We start from the raw sequence: 22,866 nt of genomic DNA, 5'->3' as shown, positions 1-22,866 counted from the left end.
TAATTCAATATCAACATATTGTCAAAACTACTGAAGATATATTGTTATATTGTTTCAAGAAAAGAACTATTGAAAATATATTGAAAGATTAATTATAAATTAATATATATGTCGTCCACATAATTTGATTGAAATACAAAATTATAGAGCTTATACAGAAAATAGTAAAAATTAAGATCATATTTAATCGTATTTATAATAAATTAAAAGAATTTTGAAATTGCATATTATGAGAGTGTTTGGATGACACAACGTGAATGATAATCTATTATGACCAAAAGAAATAGGGATATCAGAATGAATATCCCGCAGAATAAATTATTTATCCAAATGATTTTTGGGTTCATTAATCACGCTCCCTATCCCTATGTATCTTCATTAATATTTATATTCGAAATAATAAATCTGGTGATTATTTTTTTATCGAATTTTTAGTTCATCATTCTTTAAATACTCCATTCGACACACTTAAGCTTGTGAAATCATTGTTATTTTTATTTTTATTATTTTCATTCTAAATTCCAAATATTAGGTGTGTCATTTTTTTTGAGAGAATTTAGGTGTGTCATTTTGATATCTATATTATTATATACTACATAATATTATAATAATTAAAATTATCTACTTTAATCAAAATTTTAAGAGAGAGACGAGAGGGGGAGAGATTTATAAACCAGAGAGATTTTGCAAGAGAAGATTGTTACACGTATATACACACACACGAGAGCAGAGAGACAGATGTAAGTACACCCAATCACCCTCTGCGATCTGCTTCATTTCTGCACCATCTGGCCTCCTTAAATTCACTCACGAGTTGTTCCAAGGCACCCCATTACCCCCAAACTCAACCCTTAACTCGCCCTGACTCGCATTCACTCCACTGAGTTAACTCGGTGCGTCAACTTATAGTACTTCTAGTGTAATCGTTTTTGTGCCATTGTTTGAATTGAGTGATTTTACTTGCTTAAAAGCTTGAAATTCGAAGTGGGGTTTGGTTAATTATAGGATAGGGGTGATCTTTGGCCGGAATGGTGGTTTTCCGGCAGAGTTGCCGGAGCTCCGACGAGGTAGAGGGGTGTGTGATTGGTTGAATTGAGTGATTTTTCTTGATTAAGAGCTTGAAATTCGAAGTGGGGTTTGGTTATTATCGGAAAGGTGTGATCTTTATGCTGGAATGGTGGTTTCCCGGCGAGCCAGTGTCGCCGGAGCTCCGACAAGATTAGGGGGTATGTGATTGAGGCTTGAAAGAGAGAAATGTTTAAGCCGGCGAGGTGGAGGAGTGATAAGAACAAGACCAAAGCTGTTTTTAAGCTGCAATTTCGCGCCACTAAGGTGAATTTGAGCTTCTTGTTTTGTGTAATTTGTATAGTATATGTTGTGTACAGTTCTCTTTTTTATTCTTGAAATCTTGAAAGGGTACCTTCTTTTCCAGAAATTTGATGATGATGGTGAATTTGTTGTCTAATGCAATGTGGATATAAGTTTGGGATAAATTATACACCTTTTAGTTTTTTAGTTTTGCAATGCTTAAGTTTTTTGTGCGGAATTGTTGAAATTTCATATTTTTACTTATTTTGGATTTCTCCGTAATGGTCAAGTGTTAAAAACTGTGAATCTTGGTAACTAGAGTGGTTGTAGTTTTAGGCAGTTAGGCAGTCTAAAATTGTTTTTTTTGGATTTAGTTTCCTTTTTAGCTTGATCAGACTTGTTAGTTAGTTTGGATTTCACGGTGTGAGGGAGGTGATTTGGTTCTTTGATTTTGAAGCAATGCTTTTATTGGTGTTTATTTTCAGGTATCATGGTCAGGAGGGGATACATTGATGATATCGGTGATTCCTGCCGAGGGTGGGAAGCCAACTTCGATATTGGACAAAGTAAAAATTCGAGATGGAAGCTGTTACTGGGAGAAACCAGTTTACGAAACAATGAAGGTCACCAGGGATCCTAAAACGGGGAAGATTAATGAGAGATCGTATCATGTTATCTTTTCAACGGTACGTAGTGTTTGTACTTTTTAGGTTTCTATTATTTGCTACTCTTGATTAAGTGGTGTTAATGTTCCAAAGATGACTGAAATGTCTCCACCAACTTGCAGGGTTTGTCGAAATTTGGTCTTCTGGGTGAAGTTTCCATGAATTTTGCAGATTATGCTGTGGCCACAAAGCCTTCAACTGTATCTCTTCCAATCAAGAACACGAGATTTGAGGCTGTCTTGCATGTTAGTTATCATTTTTTTCTTTAATGCTCTGTATCTCTCTCTTTCTCTTTATTGCCACATGCTCATTTTCTCTGATAACATTAATATTTCTCAGTGAACAATCTTATCTGGTATATGGAAATCTCTCTATCCGCCATATATTGAGGCCATAGTACTAGTAGTATTTGTCGTGGTGTTATTGTGGTACAATGTTAATCATCCTTAGAGTAAAGTTCTCATATATGCAAATGTTTCTTCTGAAACAGGTTACGATTGAAAGGATACAAGATTCTGCTGGTCAAAGGTGAAAACATGGTTTTGTACCTTTTTTCCACATGTTAAAGTTTGCAACTTGCTTTATCTAACTGCATAACTTGTTTTAATTTGTTTAGAGAATATGAAGATGGTGAAAATTTGAAAGATGATTCTAAGGATCAGAGCTTGAGAGCACATTTAAGCAATAGTGACACGGAGGAAAATATCAAAACCAAAATTTTGGAAGTAAGCATTTACCAGCCAAAGGCATGATATTATCTTAATGTGTTGTTTTACCTTGCCACCTTGGTATTTTTATCTTTGCTTGATAAGAAATGTGCTTATTGAATATAAAACCTTCAATCAGACTTAGCGTAAGTCGAGAAGATATCAGCATCTTATACTGTTCTTGTATCTTATTTCATCCCAGGAAGGATCATTCAATAACATGATATCACATGTTGCGGAGCTGAAAAAAATTTGCAGGGATTCTGGTAGATCTGATAGTACTTTATCAAGTTCAGAAACCAGCTCTGGACACAATACACCTCGAGTACTTGACATGACTAGTGTCAGTACCACCAAAGATGGTGGCAACTTCCTATCTCCTCTAGGTCATTCCCAGGTGACTCAGAGATTAAACTCTGATACCTTGGCAGAAATCTATGATGAACAGCAGGGATCACAATTGGAATGGTCAGGAGGTTCTGTTCCAGATGCAAGCACAGATGACTCATCAAACAGTCCGCGTGAAGTTCTTATAGATGAGAGGCCTCAGGGGGCTCCAGAGATCTTGGTCGAGAAGCTTAAAACTGAGGTTGTTGTTTTAGCAAGACAGGCAGAAGTTTCAGACTTAGAATTACAGACTTTGCGTAAAAATATTGTGAGGGAGAACAAAAGGGCACAGGACCTTTCAAGAGAGGTTCTTAGCCTGAAAGAAGAGCGAGACTCATATAAACAAGAGTGTGAAAAAGCTAGATTGCGAAACAAATCGGAATATGAAGGAGGTGATCCTCGGGCTCTTATTGAAGAATTGAGGCAAGAATTGAACCATGAGAAAGATCTAAGTGCAAATCTTCGTTTACAACTTCAGAAAACACGCGAGTCAAACAATGAGTTGATTCTGGCTGTGCAAGACCTAGATGAAATGTTGGAAGAGAAGAATAGGGAGATCCTGGACCTTTCTAACAGATCGGCAACAACTCAAAATTCCAAAGACAACTGGGAAACCAACTCCAGATCCAGTGGCGATCTTGATGTAGACCAAAAGGCCTTGGAAAAGCTAGTCATGGATTACACTGATGTCAAGGACTCTTGCATGCAGGAGCAAAAGATCATTGACCTCTGTGGTGAAATAGAGATCTACAAGAGAGAAAGAGATGATTTTGAGATGCAACTGGAGCAGCTTGCCCTAGATTATGAAATCATGAAGCAAGAAAACCATGACCTCTCAAATAAATTAAAACTAAGCGAGTTGCAAGATCAACTGAAGATGCAGTATGATTGTTCTGAATGTGCAACTTCTTATACCACTATAAAGGGCCTTGAAAATAAGATCTCAAGTTTGGAAAACGAACTAAAGAAACAGTCAAAAGAATTTTCGGACTCTTTGCACAACATAAGTGATCTTGAAAATCATGTTAAAAGCTTAGAGGAAGAATTAGATAAGCAGGCACAAGTCTTTGAAGCTGATCTGGGAAACATTACTCGTTCCAAAGTTGAGCAGGAGCAGAGAGCTATACGAGCAGAGGAAAATCTGAGAAAGACACGATGGCAAAATGCTAATACAGCAGATAGGCTTCAGGAAGAATTCCGAAGGCTCTCTGAGCAGATGGCATCTACATGTACTGCAAATGAAAGGCTAGCTACCAAGGCATTGACTGATGCTAATGACCTTCGTCAGGAGAAAACTTATTTAGAAGAAATGCTGCGGCAAGCTAAGGAAGAGGTCCAGTCAGTTAAGGACCACTACGAAGCAAAGCTGGTTGAACTTTCCAGGCAGTTACAATTGAAACTGAACCAAATAGGAAAATTGCAGTCGGAAGTTGATTATAAGTCTGCTGAGTTTAAAAATCAAAGAAAGCACACCGAGGAAACTCAGAGAACTCTTTCGCAGAAAATCTTGCTGCTTCAGTCCGAGATTGAAAGGCTGGATAGAGTGAATAATGTCTCCTCCAAACAAACAGAGGAGACTGAAACTTTAAGAGCTGAGCTAGAACAAATGAAGGCATCAAGTAGCAACATTCAATTACGGCTGGAAGAGGGGGCCGCTGAAAGAAATAAACTGGAAAGCATGGTAGCATTGTTGAAGATGGAAGCAGAAACTTTACAGGAAGAATTGAACGTAATGAGGAATGCCAAGGACGAAGCAAAGTCGGTGATTGAGAATCTTCAATCAGAGTTGGCAACCCTTAAAGTTCAGTATAATGAATTGAAACTATCTTCTACTGCCGAAGAGTTGCAGAAAGAAAAATATCAGAAACAGGTTATTCAACTTAAAACTGAGCTAAAGAAGAAGGAAGATGCATTATGCAGTGTAGAGAAGAAAATCAAAGATGGCAATGGACGAGCACTAGTTCCAGAGGTAGCGAAAGCTAGAAATATTAAATATATCCCTTCTCCTCCTACCTCTAAAGAGTTGGTAGACCTGAAAGAAAGATTAAAATTACTCGAGGTAAAATTGCAGTAGTGTTACTATTATCATTTTATTACCATCCTTTGGCCACCAGATATGTTATTCATCATTCTTTAGTTAGTTTAAAAACATATTTGATTTTTTTATAATTCTATCCATGACTTGCAGGGTAAAATTAAGCTGAAAGAAGTTGCTCTGGAAAAATCGTCAAACACATTTCTTGTGAAGGAACAAGATCTCCAAAGGAAGATTGAAGATTTAGAGAGAAATTGCGAAATTCTCAGAGAAAATGCTACAACTTTCTGTGGCTACGAATGCCAAAAGGTAGGAAATTTGTGTTAAATAGGGTGCATTAGAGTAAGTTTTTATAATCTTAATATTAGTTTGCATTTTGTTCCAAGTTTGAATCTTAATCAGATATATGGTCCAAAACATGTATAGAAGTATTGATACAAGGGTTCACATTTCTATTAAAACAGGTAATTGAAGATAGTGGGAACCTAAATGCTGGAATACGAGGAGCAGCAATCTTAGGAGCTCAGGATATAAACACCACAAATTGCTCAGCTGAGGAAATGGGATCTCCGCGAACATTGACAGAAAGGTAAGTTGACAAACTTACACTACGCATTCAGTTTTATCAAATTATATATGCCAGTTGTCTAATGGAAATAAATTAAAACGAAGTTCACTTAAAACAGTCCTCGTATAAACAATGTAAGGAGTTTTCTAATTCCCATTTCGTTTACCTACTCAGCAATAACGGCATTCCATCAAATACTGAAATTAAAGACTCTGCTACGGATTCAAGAGATCATAAAAACCTAGACAAATTGTTGGATGAAATGGTTTTGCTCAAGGAGAAAAACCAATCGATGGAATGTGAACTGAGGGATATGCAACAGAGATATTCAGAAATAAGTCTCAAATTTGCCGAGGTAGAGGGTGAAAGACAACAGCTTGTGATGGCACTCCGCAACTTCAAAAATTCTAACAAAAGTTGGTCCTTGTTTACCTGAACTCATAGACGAAAGGGTACTCTAATTGTGTCGAAATGTAGATCTTACATTTCGTTGTACTTAACAAAATCTCATGTATATTGGTAAAATATGTTTCTTTCTCTTACTGCTTGATACAATTTTCCTCTGTTGAAAGTATAAGTATAGTACAAAGTTATATCACCTAGTTTGTGTCAAACCTCTGGTGTTTCTTTTATCAGTACAAGAAACTATTGAAAATTTCAATAGATTTCTACATGGTCCATCCACAATGTCTGTGCTGCTACTCTACTCCAACGGCACCAGTGAATGAACAACAATCTAAACCATCTAAACCATCAGTCAAATTAATTTAAAATGGGTTTTAGAATGTGTCCATTTGTAAAGATTAGGATGAGTATTTCTTTTTTTTTTTTCTATTTTTTAAATTGCATTTTAAGTTGATTCCAGTTATAAAATTATTGCAAATTTGTATTTTTAACAAACGAACCACAAAAAAAAGATTGGCAAGTATTTTAAAAATAAAAAGTACTTTTGCGAAAAATTAAAAAAAAAAATACATCACTGAGATAATTTTTAGGGACTGGATGCTCACAGGCCCTTCTAACACATGTATATAATAATTTTATTTTTATTTCACCTTCATGTAAATAATATTTGAATATATTAAAAACATATAATAATTTAATTTTTAATTTATTTTACCTTCACGTTTACATATATTTATATTTTCTCTTTTCTTAATAAATAAATAATTTTTTTATTAAAATTACTAGAAAAATCCTAATAATATATTATTGCTCAAATTCACAAAATATTTTCAAAGTTCAAAATAAATATCCCATTTTCATAAATATTTTCAGTATATCTGAAAAGATTTTCTGCATATATATACAAAAGAGGTTGGCATGTAATAATCATCATTTATTATATTATAATTAATTTACCTTCACGTTTACATATATTTATATTTTCTCTTTTCTTAATAAATAATTAATTTTTTTATTAAAATTACTAGAAAAATCCTAATAATATATTATTGGTCAAATTCACAAAATATTTTCAAAATTCAAAATAAATATCCCATTTTCCTAAATATTTTCAGTATATTAAAAAAGATTTTCTGCATATATATATCAGAGAGGTTGGCAAGTAATAATCATCATTTATTATCATTAATTGAATAATTACATACCCACTAACAAACAACAAATACTTTTATTATTCCCCTTTTACGGACGCAATTCACGCAGATAATTCAAACCAAATAAAACTAGGATTGAAAATTAGACCAAACACCTAACATAAACTAAACCCAAAAACAAGTCCAGAGAGTTTGACTTGTCTTAACATTCTAGTATAACTCAATTTCTGTTACCGAGTTTACTAAACAACAAAACCCTTAAACCCACCTCTTATCATCTGCATTTGTCTGCATTGTAATTTTGTACGTGCAATCTCACACCATTCATACTAAACTTTTATCTATCCACACGCCAGGGTTTTAGGCTTCAAGAAACAGCAAAATTTTCTGAGTTTTCGAGTTCGAGATGAAAAGCATTGACAGGTAAATGCACACTGGCCTCTTGTTGTTTTGATATATTGATATGTATGGTTTTTGCATTTATGTAGTTTTACACGTTGGAAATATGTGGTTATTTGGAGACTCGGTTTTGATTTGTGATAATTAAACACGCTCACACACTCGTCCGTCTTGTTGGGGGATTTTACGTGTATCTAGTAAGAAATGTTTATACATGTGTGATATATGTTGGAAATATGTGGTTATTTGGAGACTCGGTTTTAATTTGTGATAATTAGACACGCTCACACACCGGTCTTGTTTTTATGAGCGGAGGCGATGGGGAATTTTACGTGTATCTTTAGAGGAAAGAAATGTTCATACATGCTTGTTATATTGATGTGCATTTGATGGAGAGAGTGTATTAGTGGACTTGATCAGATACAGAAAAAATTGAGACCAAATGTCTATTACTTGTACAATTTAATTAGGCTACTGCATTAGGATTTTCGATGAATTGAATAGGTAAATTCAGAGCTAAAAAAAAATTGGTAGTATTAGTTATGTCGTAAATGTATATTTTGATGATGGGATACTTTTTCCAGGCTGTCGAGAGATTCATCAGGAGCTAAGTTATGGCATTTACCAGTACTGAAGAAGGCATCAGGAATCAGTACAACTATACTTTATGTTTTCATCTTCGTAGCTGCAGGGTTTATGTATTCTGCGATTAATCATGTAAGTTTACATGATATTTGTGACAAATTTGACTAGTTAGTTTATTTTGTGTGACATTAATGAGTTTATGATTGTGTTTTTTCATCTTTGATCTTCAGGAGCAGAGTAAAGTTTATGTTGATAGTGTGATTATTGTTCCCAAAGAGAACAAGAGAACTACACAAATAGATGAACTGAAGAAAATCCCCGAAAAGGTTAAAATCCAAGAGAGAGTCGAGATACCACTTTCTTGTTCGCCTAAAAATGTGACACAAACGTGTCCAGCAAATTATCCTAAGGCTTTCAGTGATGATTTAAGAGCAAGTTCAGCTTGCCCTGAGTATTTTCGCTGGATACATGAAGATTTAAAGCCGTTTAAGGCTACAGGGGTTACGAGGGACATGTTAAAAAAAGCGAAAAAGACTGCACATTTTCGACTAGTGATAGTGCAAGGGAAGGTTTACATAGAGAAGTTCAGGCAGTCGATACAGACTAGAGATGTGTTCACAATATGGGGGATTTTGCAGTTGTTGAGAAGGTATCCCGGGAGACTTCCAGATCTGGAATTGATGTTTGATACTGATGATAAACCTGTGGTGAAATCGCATTTGTATCGTAGACTCAATATCGCCACTCCACCATTATTTAGATATTGTGGTGATAAGTGGACTAGTGACATTGTCTTTCCTGATTGGTCCTTCTGGGGATGGTAAATTTTGAATCTTCACTCATCTTTTGTTGAAATTGTTTCTTTATGATGTATTTTGTCAGGGACAGGTTATTTAACACACACTTCTAGGGCCGTCGGATCTCTATTTCAAGGGTCTAGATTGAAACTTCGTTTTTTTAAGTTCCGCGGATAGGGAATCCCTATCCGCGGAAAATTATAGCGGATACTTAAAAAAACAGGTTTCAATCTCAACCCTTGAAATACAGATCTGATGGTAATGGAGCTGTGTGTTGGATAAGACCTCTTTGAGTCATATCGATTGTCATGGACCAAAACCCTTGTATTATATTCAATAACACTTCATTAAACTATATAGTTATTTGCTTACATTACCTTTGTTAAATACTTTGCTTCCGTATTCCAGGGCTGAAATAAATATAAAACCATGGGAAATGATACTGAAAGAAATGAAAGAAGGGAACACTAAGGTCAAATGGATTGAAAGGGAACCATATGCTTATTGGAAAGGAAACCCTTTCGTCGTTGACAACAGAAAAGACTTGCTCAAGTGTAATGTTTCTCAAGAACAGGACTGGAATGCCCGCCTCTTTGTTCAGGTAAGGACATGGTTTCATTAGGCAGTCGATATTATTTGGTAAATCGATCTACTGAATGTAATTGAGTGTGTTCTGTGTTTGGTTTTGGTTTAGGACTGGATTCGTGAAGGGCAACAAGGATTCCAGCAATCAAATGTTGCAAATCAATGCACTTATCGGTATGAAACTTTTTCTGAATTTTATATCTAATCATCTTACCGTCTCATTCTTGTTTTCTTATCAGATTACTGTCCCATTCTTGTTTTTTTTACAATTTTGAACTTGTGATCAATGTGTAGATACAAGATTTATATTGAAGGATATGCTTGGTCAGTTAGCGAAAAGTACATATTAGCCTGTGATTCGGTTACTTTGTTAGTGAAACCAGATTACTATGACTTCTTCGTGAGAAGTCTAAAGCCATTGGAACATTACTGGCCAATCAACAACGATGACAAATGCAGATCCGTAGAATATGCTGTAGTATGGGGAAATCTCAATCCCGATAAGGTATTCATATTCTTGATACAAGTATCACCATCAACACAGAACATCCACTGATACAAGTATCACTATGAACATAGAATTTGTCTTATTAATCCTATGATATTTTGCGAATGCAGGCACAAGCAATAGGAAAGGCTGCTAGCACCTTCATCCAAGATGAGTTGAAGATGGATTATGTTTATGACTACATGTTTCATTTGTTAAACGAATATGCAAAGCTCCAAAGATTTGACCCAAAAATACCCAAAAAAGCTGTTGAATTTTGTTCGGAAACAATGGTATGCAATGCAGAAGGGACAGAGAAAAAGTTTAAGATGGATTCACTAGTGAAGAGTCCTTCTTTGGAAAGTCCATGCACACTGCCTTCTCCTTATAACTCCAACTTTTTAGGCAAATTGGTAAAGCACAAGGCTGGTTTAGTGAAGCAAGTAGAGATATGGGAGAAGAGTTACTGGAGTAATGTGAGCTAGAAACAATAGAACACCTCTATATGGGGAGACACTTTTAATTCATTATGTGATTTGAATTTTTGTACATTATATATTCTGCTTGCATAAACAATGTAGCAAACCAAGGAAATTAAAATTGGTAAGGAAAAGTGCTAGCTTTGTCTATATAATTTGACAGTAAACATTAATGTTTTTCTGCTGTAGTTTTTTATTTCAAAACAATTATAGTACAAAATTAACTACTTATATTTGTAGAGCTTTCATAACATACATGCTATACATTCTTAGTACTGAAGCTTAAGTTTTTCACTCGTGGAGAGCTTCTCAAACTTATAGCTGTGAAACCACCTTATTTTTCATACTTTTGAAGTTTCTGATAACAGAATGTTATACAACTACAAAATGGTCGAAATAATAATGTAAACCTCAGCCTATAATTTATTAGGAACAAAAGCATATATTCTTGCACACCAGGCTCTTCATCTTTATTCTCTCACAACATGTGGCAAAACTGAGCTCTAAACCAAAAGAGGCACATACCACATTCAGGTGTTCCTTCCTTACAACTTAGATAGCACTGCTTGGCTCCTCTGCTTAGTCTCTTCGGTTACTCCAACTGAACTGTCTGCTTTCAACACGGCTTTGAGCTCCAATATGAATGAATGTAATTCGTCGAAGTAAGGGTTAGTTGCGTTCTTGGTATCCTCCATCCATTGCAGAACTTTCTTGTGTGGACTTAGTATTCGATTACGATCGATTTCAGGCACAATCTAAATTCAACATGTTAAACATTTCCCTTCAGTTTTTCAGTGTTTCACGATTCTAATAATGCTCCTAAATGTGAGTCGGACTTCATTCTAAAGAGAAATATAAACAAGGGTGAATATAAAATGTACCTCTAATTGCATGATTTCACACACTAAGCTGAGATCTGCAATGGACGGCTGAAAGTTTCCCAGCAGAAACTTACCATCTCCTCGGAGCCAAAAAGTTTCAATTTTTGCAAGAGATTTGGACAGAAGTTTCTCATTAACTGCAGCAGCTTCTAGATTTAATTTACCACCAAGTAGAGGTCTAAGTCTACTATCCAGAACATACCCAGCTGAGAATGAAAGTTTCAATCATGAGGTTATAGCTCATTATACCAAATGTTGTTGCATATTCAATAGGTCTACAAATTATATACTACAACAGCTAATCAAGAAGCATCAAAGATTTTACTCAAATATATAAATGACAGTGTGGTCGCATTTTTACTCTTGGCATGAATTGGAAATATGCGAGTTTGAACAAAAGCAAGACTGTCATTTAGATTATACTATAGTATTCACCTTCCCCCAGTCGTAAATTTGAATGATGCCAATCTAAAACCGAGTGGATCTTTGCTCTTTGTTGTATATCAGCTGGATACCTTTACAATGAGTAGTAAAGAGTCAGAATTAGGCAAATAGAGAAATTTTAAGGTAGCCATTTACTATTGAATCTATGACCATTTATGTCGATACTGCAAAAATAGCTAATTTATGCTAAGTTTGTTTGGCTTGTTTTGGAGACAATCTTAAATATTATTCTCAACACAGAAACAAAAACCAAAAAATAAATAAAATTTTAGAAGCATTAAGTTATCGTTATTTCCTATATCCATCCCTAAAAACTGTGGAGTATTGAAGTTAATGTTCCAAACCAATGTAATAGAGTAGCAATAAAATAGCTACATGTTATCTCACCAGTGGTCTGGAACTCCAGGAAATGTACAAGCAAGATAGATAAGAATCGCATGGCTGCAGATCATAAGAAATTTAGAATTTTGTTAGTAAAACAACTGCAAGATGTAACAATAACTAGAGCTTAAGAAAATAATAATCTTAAACTGATCAAGCTGAAAAATAAGACTGCGTAAGAGTTGGAGGACAAAGTAATAACTTTTCCATATTAGATAGATGAATTATGATATGAAGAAACAAAATAAAAACTTCTACATACTAGAAGAGCAAACACAGTAGACGTGAAAAGTTGAGTTACAAGCCATATGAAAGAAAAGGTAGAAATCGATTAGTAACAGCAAGTTAGAGTACCTCTCAAAGAGCTTGTAACTTCCATGAACAATTGCTGGCACTCTGGCCATTGGGTTTATTGCTGAAAGCAGTATTGTGGGAGATGATATCATTAAATTTCTGATAATACCATGCAAGCAATTACATTAAACAGTAACTGACTTCAGAAGTGAATTATATTAGTATTTGTGTTGCAGGACAATGCTGAAACAGTGGAAAGACCAGGGTTCTCTGATCTAGTGATCGAAGTAAAACTGCAATATCAGGTTTAGCAAACACTTAAAATACACAATTTTTGTTATATAGTACCTGTAAAGTTACTAATTCAGAAAATAACATGATATCATGGTCAGATGCTAGAAACTTTCCTCACTCAGAGGGCCCATTTAGGAATTGGCATGGGATAACTGTGAGCCTGGGCCATAATTAAGCTAGGTGTCCAAATTTCTTTATAACAATATTGGATTCTCATGATTCAAACTCGAGATATTTGGATACTACTGGGTTTGCAATTGGGGAAAGAGAGGCGGGGTGCGGGGTTCGCCATTTTATATTCGTAAACCAATGCTCCATTTAACTTAAGGTTCAACCGCCCCATTCACCTCAAACAAAAATGATGACACCACATGTTTCACTAGCTGTCACACAACAACCGCTGGCCGGTATTCTTTCTGAAGCACCAGAAAGGGAACAATGAAAATCTAATTCTAAGCTCTAAACATAGGAACTTGTTGGTGATATTGGGCCAATGGCCAAGCGCAAAAGCTCTTGGCCTTACAATCCCACATTCTATCAAATACTAGGAACTGAAAACAACAAAAGAGCAATCAATCATCTTGGCACATGAGTCGGTAACTTAGTTGTTAGTACATAAGGAATTTACTCTAACTACAATTCCTAACTTAATTTAATTGTTCAAGATATCACCCTCCTAGTCCTAGTGACTCTCCTTCCCTAATCTCACAACTATTAGCTCCTATTCTGCTGTAACATTTACGATAATCCGACAAAATTATTTTCAACAACCTTGATGGCCAAATGGTCTCTACTACCAACTCTTCAAAATTCAGTTCAAACTCAATATATTCTCCAATTTTATAGCCCAATACCATCATACAAAAAATACAAAAATAAGCAAAAAACAGTAATTTCAAAAAGCAAGAACCTTTGAATTCAGCCTTGAACTGCTGACCCTTTGCAAGAGAAACATCAATCTCTTCAAATTCAATCCCATTAAGCCTAATCAAGAAAATTCAAGAAACCCATTAAAACATAATAACAAATACACACAAAAATACCAGTAAGTGTATGTACAAATAAGTGGAGGTTGAATAATTTATATGATTACTTGCAGAAGATAATAACAGCACGGCAAGGTTGAGAAAGGCGATTGCTATATATTTGCAACTTCATCTTCTTTTTCACTTAAGCTCCTTTTAAGACAAATGGGCTTTCTTTTTTATTACACTCTCCAAGGTTTCTGATCTTGAATCAACATATATATACTGTCTCTGTGTGTGTCTTGTTTGAGGAGAAAATTGTCGGAACTCGAAATGATTCTTAATTTTTTTTTTGACTAAAGTGATTTATAATTTTAAACTGAATATTTATTTCTAAAAAATTTTAAGACAAGTTAGAGTCGAGCTTTTGACACAATAAAAAATAATAAATTTTTTAATTATTTGTATTATGCTCATGGTTTTTAATTTTTAGTTAAATAGAAATTGATTTAATATATTATTTAATGATAGAAAAATTAATGTGTAAATCAATAAGATAAATTAAACCATGTTAATTGATAATTAAAAATAAATTTGTGAATTTTTGCATGCTAGAAATGCTCTTGCTGTGCAGTCAATTTAAGCAGCCTCTGACTACATTCAGTGTATCATCACCGTCAATAATACCTTTTTGACAACAGCAATGATAATTTATATAAATAATTTAAATATTTCTTTTTATTTCAAGAGTCTTATTTATTAAGTACTGTAGTAAGCAATGACGATAGCAAACAGATTTATGAGTTCTTGACTGTTTATTCTACACAGACGCTGTTAAAGTCGTAGTTCATAGTTGGTGGAATTTCACCTGTATATAAAAAATGTGTTAAAAATACAGAAAGATGGAAAATATGAAATAAATATGCTAAAAGTATAAAATTTAATAAAATAATATAGAAATTTTAAACAGAGGTCTTGAAAAATTCCAGAATAATGCATAGGCATATATAATTTAAAAGCATAATATTTTATGAGTGTCTGTGTTAATTGTGTTAACAAATCTCGGGATGAGCGAGAATCAAAACCTGATCCCGCCATGAGAATGTAACATGATTATACAAACTACACACTTTCCTAATGAAATGCAGAGATGGCAGCCCATATGTTATTCATAGAAACCTCAGTTCCTGCAGACTAGGCTCTAGATAATGCAGACATATTGTCCTCACAACTTAGATAGCAATGTTCTAAGCTTCCTCCTGGCCTCACTGTGTTCTGCTACTGAGCTTTCTACTGTCAGCACTGCTTTGAGCTCGAACATTAATGAATGCAACTCATCGAAAAATGGATTGGTGGCATTCCTGGTATCCTCGATCCATTGCAGAACTTTCTTATATGGACTTAAAATCTGATCCCTGTCAGGGACAAGCTAAATCCAACAATAATGTATTAGATATTGCTCTCGGTTTTTTTTTTTAAAATGATTATTGGTAATAGTACTAAATTTACCTCGAGTAGCATGATTTCACAAGCCAAGCTGAGATCTGCAATGGACGGTTGGGAGTTTCCTAGCAAAAACTTACCATCGCCATTGAGCCAGAAATTTTCAATCATTTTAAGAGATTTAAGGAGGACTTTTCTGTTTATGACAGCAGCTTCTAGGTTCAATTTACGACGAAGTAGAGGTGCAGCACTGCTGTTCATAACATACGCAGCTGAAGAGAAAAGTTTTAACAATGACAAGTTATAGCCTGTTATGCACAATGTCATATTAGGGTATTATGATTGCGATTCACCTGTTTGTCGTAAATTAGAATGATGCCAATCTAACACTGATTGGATCTTAGCTCTTTTCTGTATGTCAGATGGATACCTTCAAATTGAACAAAAAATGATCAAAATCATGCAGAGAGAGAATTCACAAATTACGAAAATAAGCTGCATATCATCTCACCAGTGGTCTGCAACTCCAGGAAATGAAGCCAGATAGATAAGAATTGCATGGCTGTACATAATATACAAATTTTTTACATAAGAATCGGAACCTGCAGAGGAAATGTGTACGGTTAAGTTACACGAGTACCTCTCAGAGAGCTTGTAAGTTCCATGTACAATTGCTGGCAATTTCCCCATCGGATTTATTACTGAAACCAAATACAGATAATTCTCTTGATAAAATACAAACTGCAATTCTTAATCAATGTGAAATATAACAACCAAGAAATATTATATGGAAAAAAGTGAACAACCTTTGTACTCAGGGGTATATTGCTGGCCATTGGCAAGAGATATTTCAATCTCCTCAAATTCAATCTGGTGAAGCCTAATCAAGAAAAATCAAGAATCATACATCAAGGAATTTAAAGAGTCGACTTGTTTTTACTAAAATAATTACAAAAGCGCCTTAAAACAGTAATTTAAAGAGATAAAATTACTTGCAGAAGATTATAACAGCATGAGAAGGCTGAGAAAGGCAATGCTTATAAATTTGTAGCTTCATCTTCTTCACTGCAACACCAGCCTTAATTTTTTATACTCCGATCTCCAGACATCCACTACTTCTATATTCCTGAGTTTTTTTTTACTGTTTGAAACTTGGGTTTTAGCTCTTTGGCCACCTATTTGCTCTTATTTACCACGTGTTATTGTATGTGTCACATTTGTAGCCACTCACCTTTTTTAAGGGTAATGCTAGAGAGCTCAAAATTCTTTTCCCAAATGACGTGACAGACATCTGACGGATTTTATAGTAGTTGGGTGGTTTATGTGCATATAGGGAGTCCCATTATCTATTAGTATGTGTAGCAAATCACGCATTATTAAATAGGTTTAGAGAAAAAATTTGGGAACAAATTTTGGAGTACTTAACATTTTTCTTTTTTTAAATATTATTCAAAGCAAGTGGAGTATGCAAAGCATATGGTTGGGTCTTCTTTATACTTCCTAGCTTAAACATTTTTATGTACTGAACTTTTATTGTCTCCATGCAAGCATGCAATCTTGATTGATTGAATTGTATGTTATTTTATTTGATTTACCACTCTATACCGCCAATTTCATGCAATTTTTTTTTTTTATTGTTTTGATTTCTGCCAAGACTGTTGAACGCTATGCATGTTTCTTCTATTACCTGTTTACGTTGAATTTAAATATTTTATTTAATGTTTTTCCGTTAATTTTAAATAACTTTTCCGGTTTGTAATTTATAATTTGTAATTAATATATTAAATCAGAATTCATATATATTTTTGCTTAAAAAACCTATTAATTTAAAAATAATTTAAATATTCTTTTCAAATGATTTATATATAATATTCTTTTAAATGTTATCATTTCACTCTAATAGATTTCTTTATATTATTTCTTTTAGATATTATGAAAGTTGACTTTTAAAATAAGAGTAATTTACATTTTACACCTCATAAGTTCACTTTTTCGATTTGGTATCAAACATAATTTCTCATCAATATGCACCCTAATATTTAAAATACTCTTCAATATGCACACTTTTAACCATATTCCGTCAAATTTAACGGATACAGGGATAAAATAATAATTTTGTAGATTTCCTTCAATATAGTCGCCGGATTCTCCGTAAACTTACTATTACCGTTGTATGATGTTTAAAGATTCTTACCCCGCGTGCGTTAACATATAATCCGCGTGCGTTAGCATATAAATTATAATAATTCAAATAACATCAGTAACGTTTTATTTTTTAAAATGAAGACATCTGTGCGAGTCAAAATATTACTGCTAACCATAAGATATACGTTTACAACATTTATAAGTTGGTAGGTTTAACTGTAATCATTTTACATGGAAATTGAGGGGAGATGATCACCACACAAATGTCTCATTTTACATTGAGACAAATTTTCGATCCACTTTTATTTCACTCAGAATTTTGACTAAATTCATTATTCGGTTTTTATACTTTTACTAAGAATATATGATATGAATCTAGTAAGCACATCATTAAAGATCCTACGGTTTTAGAAGAACCGTCGGTAAACACATCATTAAAGATCCTACGGTTTTAGAAGAACCGTCGCCTTATGGTATAAGAATCTTGTTTCTGATATGCTGCATTCATTCATTTCTGCTTATTCTGTCAGAATCACAATCATTTATATAATTTCTTTAAAAATTATTTAATCTATACTTAAGTTAATTAATCAGTTAGTGCTGATGGATATAAACCATGTTCTATCACCGGTTTTTTATGTGCGCTGGTCAATTGTGATTCCACTATTTTCAGTGATGTTGGTGTCTGACTGGATTGCTCGAGAAACTTTTATAATCATTTTTATTATTAAGAATATTTATATTCTATCTATTAAACAATCTGAAAACAAAACGGTTATTTGTTTAGCTTGATTTTTGTTTCACAATCAGGTTGTAGTTGTCAGTTTGGGGGTTTGTCCCGATTCTTATGTTTTATTGTTCGTCAAAAAATCAGTAGGGAGGTCAACTACCATCTTAAACAAGATCCTGTGAACATGCACCAAGACAATATTATTACTTAGCCATGCAAGCTTATTGTCAAACTTCCCTAATTATGTATATTAAACAAGTTTCTGCATGCCAACGTGCAGCCTACTTTTCGGACAATTTGAGTCCTTTTAAGACGTGCCTTCATGTTGTAGATACTCCTCATCTTCTGCAAATCTCCCTAAAAACCAGAGCAGAAGCTAGAAGGAATTGAGTTTCACTTGCCAACAAAAATGGCCCTTTCACTGTCTAAGAAAAGATCTAAGCTTTCGAAAAGAGCTGCAAAAGAACATGGTTTCTTTCATTTCATCTTTTCAAAACTACTCTATCGTCTCCCATTGACACTACTTCTCTTGATTGTTGTGTTCCTATGGTCTTCTACCACCACCATAATCTCTGGTCACATTGTCCATGTTTGTGTCTCGTCGAGAAAGCTCAACAATCTGTATTGCCTTTCTGCTGGTGCTCAGCCCAATTTTGACATCCCTATTCCCCTCATTAATGCCAGCTCAGTTGATGATCATAACCTCGAAGTTAGCATACGAGAGGCTGCTCCTAGTGTTGATGTCAAGAACAACATAACCCTTGTTCCTCAGGATATTGCAAGGTATGTTCAAGAGAGCCACATTGATGATCATAAACTTGAGGTGCAAGAGGACGACAGAGGCCTTATTGTTGACAACGTTGTTGACAACGATAAGCTCTCAGAGATTGAGTCTGCTGTGAAGGTGGTAGAAGAGCATCTGCAAGTTCATCGGTCATGGAGATCGAATTCAAGAAGCCTCACAACATGTGATGGCAGGGGGGTTTATGTGTATGATCTGCCACCAAAATTTAACAAGGATTTGGTAGCTCAGTGTAGTGATATGTCTCCTTGGTTGGATTTTTGTGATTTTTTCAAAAATGAGGCACTAGGAGAGCCAATACCAAAGCTCGGAAAAGGCTGGTACAATACTCATCAGTATTCTCTGGAACCAATTTTCCATTCCAGAGTACTGAAGCATCCTTGCAGAGTTTACAATCAGAATGAAGCTAAGCTGTTCTATGTTCCGTTTTATGGTGGCTTAGACATCTTGAGATGGCATTTCAAGAACGCGTCTCCTGATGTGAAGGACACTTTGGCTTTGGAGCTTGTGGAATGGCTGAAGTTGCAGAAACCATGGGCTCTAAACTCTGGCAAAGATCATGTCTTTGTTTTAGGTAAAGTTTCATGGGATTTTCGGAGAAGGGATGATTCTCCTTGGGGAAGTACATTTTTAAATCTTGAAGAAATGCAAAATCCGGTGAAGCTGTTAATTGAAAGGCAACCTTGGCATGTCAATGACATTGGAATCCCACATCCTACTTACTTCCATCCTCACTCCGACGAAGATATCATCTCATGGCAATTCAAGATCATACAGTCAAGCCGAAACAACCTCATCAGCTTTGCAGGAGGTGCAAGGCCGGATTCTCCAGACAGCATAAGATCAGTGCTGATCAACCAATGCACTTCAGCAGATACTGGAAAATGCAAGTATCAGAATTGTAGCTCAGGAGGCTGTGATCAACCTGAATCCATCATTGAACTATTTTTGGCATCCGAATTCTGTTTACAACCTCCTGGTGACAGTCCAACTAGAAAATCTGTATTCGATTCTCTAATATCAGGCTGCATTCCTGTGTTTTTTGATCCTTTCACAGCCTACTATCAATACTCATGGCATTTGCCTGAGGATCACGGAAGGTACTCATTGTTCATAGATCAAGAAGAGGTGAGGAAGTCGAAGGTGAACGTAGTAGAGTGGCTAATGAAGATACCTAAGAAGGCCAGAGACGATATGAGGCGGTATATCGTGTATGAATTGTTGCCTGGATTGGTGTATGGAGATTCAAGTTCAGAGTTCGAACAGTTCCAGGATGCCTTCTCTATAACAATGAATAATCTTCTTGAAAAGGCGACGAGATCAGAGTAAAATGTACACAGAAAGGGTGTTAAATAGTTCAAAACTGCAGATATTTTACATGCATTGCTAGATAATTTGATAATTATTCATTATTTCAGAAACCGTATTACAGAAATCGAATCACAAGACTCCTAGCCTCATAGCATTCACACATTACATTGAACACTCCTTGCTCAACAGAACAAGCAGATACAGACCTCATTACAACAACAATACATTTTCTATATAATCTTCGCATCACGAGCTTTATTACCTCACTACAACAACACTAAATTTTCTATATAATCTTCGTTATCACGAGCTTTATTCTCCACACATATTTCACACAAAGTAGTTACTAATCCACCATTGAAACTCAAGCCTCGATCCCAGTTTTCAAGCAACTCCTAAAACTTTCTTGATATCACTCTGCAGAAGCCGAGAAAGATCATATGTTAGCAACGACATAATTAACTCAATAAGTAGATCAAATAGGCAAGAACTTGGCGAATTTTACCTCAAAGGTAAGTGGAGTGGTAGTAGGAGCATAACGCTCAACAAGTTTGCCATCTCTATCGACTAAGAACTTGGCGAAATTCCATTCAATTTCATCCCCTTTGACAGACTTGAGGTACTTGTATAATGGAGCAGCATCTGATCCATTCACATCAACCTAAATAACAAAGACCACAAAGATTTGTCAGAAAAAACAGTGTTTGTCTCGAAAGCTATCTGTTAATACTGCTGCTGCAGATCAAGAAATTGTACTAATTTCCGTTACCAGTTCTCCTAAAACCTTAAGGCGTTAAGCTCATATCATATATTTTTTGACAAATTCCTACCTTGCTGAAAATAGGGTATTCAGCTTTGAAACGAGTGCAAACAAAATTTGTGATTTCTTCATCAGTCCCAGGCTCCTGTCCATTAAATTGGTTGCATGGAAATGCAAGGATCTCTAGTCCTGTAAAAATCACTCACTGGACTGTTAAACCCGAAAAACGATACAAATGCAGGGAATCAACAATAGTTTCAGCTAATTCTAGCTTCATCAAAAATTCATGACGGTGAAACCAACCTTGGTCCTTGTACTTCTGGTACAACTCTGCTAGCTCTGTATAGTTTGAAGTGGTGAGGCCACTGCATTAAAACAAACAAGTTATATTTTCCGGAATTAAGTTAGTTTCTGGCAAACAAACAGACTCTATTTTACCCCGACTCTTCATTTTAAAGTACCCAACACTCGGACATAATAATACTAATTTAGATAAAAATATGTAAAATTTTGAAAATATCACAAAGTCCAACACTCAAACACATATTATGTTGAATATTTTTAACCGAACTCGGGTAACATAGAACGGACCAAAATAACATACCACTGAGATGCAACATTGACAATCAACAAGACCTTGCCCTTGTACTTGCTTAGCTCTATATCATTCCCCTTGGCATCCTGTAACCATTAGTCACACATTTTTAATACATTTACACAACTAAATATATAAAAATGTACACAAAAGAAAAAAAAAATAAAAATCAAAGAACCTTGACTGTGAATACATGGATGGACTGCACACTGCTGGATTCACTGGCCATTTCGAAAATCTTGAAAATTAAGTAACCGAAAATTTAATTTTTTTTTTTGCAGATGAAATTTATATTTTGAATGAGCTGATGAGAAAAACAGAGGAGCTCAGAGCCATTTATATAGGCGTTTAGCAATATGTTTGCCATGACGCAGATAGAAAGATGTGGCTCTGCATATAAATTCCTCTATGGCTAGAATTGTGACACGTGTCCGACATATTTAGTGCAGTTAGATTTTAAATAAAGTTCGAAATTATTGAATAAATAAAGAGGCTTTCACATTTTGGAAGATTCTGTAAAAAGCAACACGTTTTGGTTTTTAGTTATCGTGCAGATATATTTGGGTATTCTAGAATATTTATTTCTTCATGGGGTGCGTCACTGGAATGGAGAGTAATTATCCAAAACTGTATTTTCATACGTGCACGTGTTTGAATTATAATTTATTTTCGTTATATCCTTTACGAGAGGGATATATCAAATATTATAATTTTTGCGTCGACATTAATCGTAATTGAAAATTGAAATTATAAATACGAGTTGAGTTTATATTGAAAGATTCGATCATATATGATTTTAGTTTGATTGTTCCGGTCCATCATCCGTAACAATAATAACAGGATGATTTAGAAGCCAGATTATAAAATTAGAATTGTAATCAAGAGAAAACCGATTCTTAAAATAGAATCTTAAAATCATTAAAATTATACAAAATTTTAAATTTCAAATAAATTTTTAGAATCTAAATCTAAACACATATTTTTTTTCATATTTTTTACATCGTTGTGTGTGTTCAAAAATAATTATAAAATATAATATACTAACACGATATTTTTCACATGTGCAGCAAACCCTAATAAATACTAAAAATAAATTGAAAGTTTGATTCTTAAGCTAACTGTTATAAGAAGAATATGACCCACCAAAATTAATACATATATTAGATATTTTTTCCTTTATATCGTATATCAAAATTTGGTATTAGCATGGAATCATTATCAATTTTGGCACTTATCGATTTTGAACTAGAATTAATTATG

General features: G+C 34.5%; 6 protein-coding genes across 9 annotated transcripts; 3 read left to right on the top strand and 3 right to left on the bottom strand.

Annotated features, from left to right (window-relative positions):
• The first annotated feature begins 653 nt into the window (after nt 1–653).
• LOC108204758 (uncharacterized) lies at nt 654–6,212 on the top strand. The gene is made up of 9 exons (XM_017374357.2): nt 654–1,332; nt 1,794–1,994; nt 2,096–2,218; nt 2,464–2,501; nt 2,590–2,698; nt 2,883–5,126; nt 5,256–5,411; nt 5,567–5,691; nt 5,845–6,212. Exons 1-9 carry the CDS (start codon nt 1,255–1,257, stop codon nt 6,104–6,106), a joined length of 3,336 nt encoding a protein of 1,111 aa, XP_017229846.1. The 5' UTR covers nt 654–1,254; the 3' UTR covers nt 6,107–6,212.
• Nucleotides 6,213–7,473: 1,261 nt separating this feature from the next.
• Nucleotides 7,474–10,749, top strand: LOC108204776 (uncharacterized). Of its 3 annotated transcripts, none has more exons than XM_017374385.2 (7): nt 7,474–7,652; nt 8,213–8,345; nt 8,444–9,033; nt 9,419–9,611; nt 9,705–9,769; nt 9,890–10,100; nt 10,214–10,749. In XM_017374385.2, the coding sequence occupies exons 1-7, from the start codon at nt 7,636–7,638 to the stop codon at nt 10,565–10,567; spliced, it is 1,563 nt and encodes a 520-aa protein (XP_017229874.1). In that variant the 5' UTR covers nt 7,474–7,635; the 3' UTR covers nt 10,568–10,749. The 3 variants fall into 3 exon arrangements, with proteins under 3 accessions (XP_017229874.1, XP_063942213.1, XP_063942214.1); XM_064086143.1 differs by having other exon boundaries at nt 7,499–7,652; nt 8,447–9,033; XM_064086144.1 differs by lacking the exon at nt 7,474–7,652 and adding an exon at nt 8,023–8,132.
• A 127-nt stretch (nt 10,750–10,876) lies between these two features.
• LOC108204777 (glutathione S-transferase T1-like) lies at nt 10,877–14,106 on the bottom strand. Its single transcript, XM_017374387.2, has 7 exons — nt 13,949–14,106; nt 13,766–13,839; nt 12,622–12,682; nt 12,274–12,327; nt 11,878–11,957; nt 11,443–11,648; nt 10,877–11,316 (listed from the first exon to the last, which is right to left on the bottom strand). Exons 1-7 carry the CDS (start codon nt 14,011–14,013, stop codon nt 11,107–11,109), a joined length of 750 nt encoding a protein of 249 aa, XP_017229876.1. The 5' UTR covers nt 14,014–14,106; the 3' UTR covers nt 10,877–11,106.
• Nucleotides 14,107–14,743: 637 nt separating this feature from the next.
• LOC108204778 (glutathione S-transferase T1-like) lies at nt 14,744–16,449 on the bottom strand. The gene is made up of 7 exons (XM_017374388.2): nt 16,256–16,449; nt 16,070–16,143; nt 15,904–15,964; nt 15,775–15,825; nt 15,617–15,693; nt 15,330–15,535; nt 14,744–15,249 (listed from the first exon to the last, which is right to left on the bottom strand). The coding sequence occupies exons 1-7, from the start codon at nt 16,318–16,320 to the stop codon at nt 15,046–15,048; spliced, it is 738 nt and encodes a 245-aa protein (XP_017229877.1). The 5' UTR covers nt 16,321–16,449; the 3' UTR covers nt 14,744–15,045.
• Nucleotides 16,450–18,468: 2,019 nt separating this feature from the next.
• LOC108225083 (xyloglucan-specific galacturonosyltransferase 1) lies at nt 18,469–20,380 on the top strand. Its single transcript, XM_017399900.2, has one exon. The coding sequence runs from the start codon at nt 18,548–18,550 to the stop codon at nt 20,267–20,269; it is 1,722 nt and encodes a 573-aa protein (XP_017255389.1). The 5' UTR covers nt 18,469–18,547; the 3' UTR covers nt 20,270–20,380.
• Nucleotides 20,324–21,973, bottom strand: LOC108197915 (probable phospholipid hydroperoxide glutathione peroxidase). 2 transcript variants are annotated; one of them, XR_010288275.1, is made up of 7 exons: nt 21,785–21,943; nt 21,616–21,692; nt 21,315–21,376; nt 21,082–21,200; nt 20,757–20,912; nt 20,514–20,668; nt 20,324–20,457 (listed from the first exon to the last, which is right to left on the bottom strand). XR_010288275.1 is itself a non-coding variant. In XM_017365675.2 (6 exons), exons 1-6 carry the CDS (start codon nt 21,833–21,835, stop codon nt 20,636–20,638), a joined length of 498 nt encoding a protein of 165 aa, XP_017221164.1. In that variant the 5' UTR covers nt 21,836–21,973; the 3' UTR covers nt 20,324–20,635. The 2 variants fall into 2 exon arrangements, 1 of the variants encoding a protein (XP_017221164.1); XM_017365675.2 differs by having other exon boundaries at nt 20,324–20,668; nt 21,785–21,973.
• Between the last annotated feature and the right edge of the window lie 893 nt (nt 21,974–22,866).

This window comes from Daucus carota, chromosome 1, assembly GCF_001625215.2.
Source record: "Daucus carota subsp. sativus chromosome 1, DH1 v3.0, whole genome shotgun sequence".
In the NCBI taxonomy this organism is placed as follows: domain Eukaryota; kingdom Viridiplantae; phylum Streptophyta; class Magnoliopsida; order Apiales; family Apiaceae; genus Daucus; species Daucus carota.
The sequence above is the reverse complement of the archived record's forward strand: the minus strand, read 5'-3'. Positions and strand labels throughout refer to the sequence as shown.

Coding starts and splice junctions, on each gene's coding strand:
- LOC108204758 (XM_017374357.2), top strand. CDS start 1,255: ATGTTTAAGCCGGCGAGGTGGAGGAGTGATAAGAACAAGACCAAAGCT. Junction 2,502..2,589: donor CAAGATTCTGCTGGTCAAAG/GTGAAAACATGG, acceptor TAATTTGTTTAG/AGAATATGAAGATGGTGAAA. Junction 2,699..2,882: donor TCAAAACCAAAATTTTGGAA/GTAAGCATTTAC, acceptor ATTTCATCCCAG/GAAGGATCATTCAATAACAT.
- LOC108204776 (XM_017374385.2), top strand. Junction 8,346..8,443: donor TGTATTCTGCGATTAATCAT/GTAAGTTTACAT, acceptor TTTGATCTTCAG/GAGCAGAGTAAAGTTTATGT. Junction 9,034..9,418: donor GATTGGTCCTTCTGGGGATG/GTAAATTTTGAA, acceptor TCCGTATTCCAG/GGCTGAAATAAATATAAAAC.
- LOC108204777 (XM_017374387.2), bottom strand. CDS start 14,013: ATGAAGTTGCAAATATATAGCAATCGCCTTTCTCAACCTTGCCGTGCT. Junction 13,840..13,948: donor GCTGTTATTATCTTCTGCAA/GTAATCATATAA, acceptor TTTCTTGATTAG/GCTTAATGGGATTGAATTTG. Junction 11,649..11,877: donor AAATTTACGACTGGGGGAAG/GTGAATACTATA, acceptor TTTCATTCTCAG/CTGGGTATGTTCTGGATAGT.
- LOC108204778 (XM_017374388.2), bottom strand. CDS start 16,320: ATGAAGCTACAAATTTATAAGCATTGCCTTTCTCAGCCTTCTCATGCT. Junction 15,694..15,774: donor CCTGGAGTTGCAGACCACTG/GTGAGATGATAT, acceptor TTCAATTTGAAG/GTATCCATCTGACATACAGA. Junction 15,250..15,329: donor GTGAAATCATGCTACTCGAG/GTAAATTTAGTA, acceptor TGTTGGATTTAG/CTTGTCCCTGACAGGGATCA.
- LOC108225083 (XM_017399900.2), top strand. CDS start 18,548: ATGGCCCTTTCACTGTCTAAGAAAAGATCTAAGCTTTCGAAAAGAGCT.
- LOC108197915 (XM_017365675.2), bottom strand. CDS start 21,835: ATGGCCAGTGAATCCAGCAGTGTGCAGTCCATCCATGTATTCACAGTC. Junction 21,201..21,314: donor CCAGAAGTACAAGGACCAAG/GTTGGTTTCACC, acceptor TGATTTTTACAG/GACTAGAGATCCTTGCATTT. Junction 20,913..21,081: donor AATACCCTATTTTCAGCAAG/GTAGGAATTTGT, acceptor TTTGTTATTTAG/GTTGATGTGAATGGATCAGA.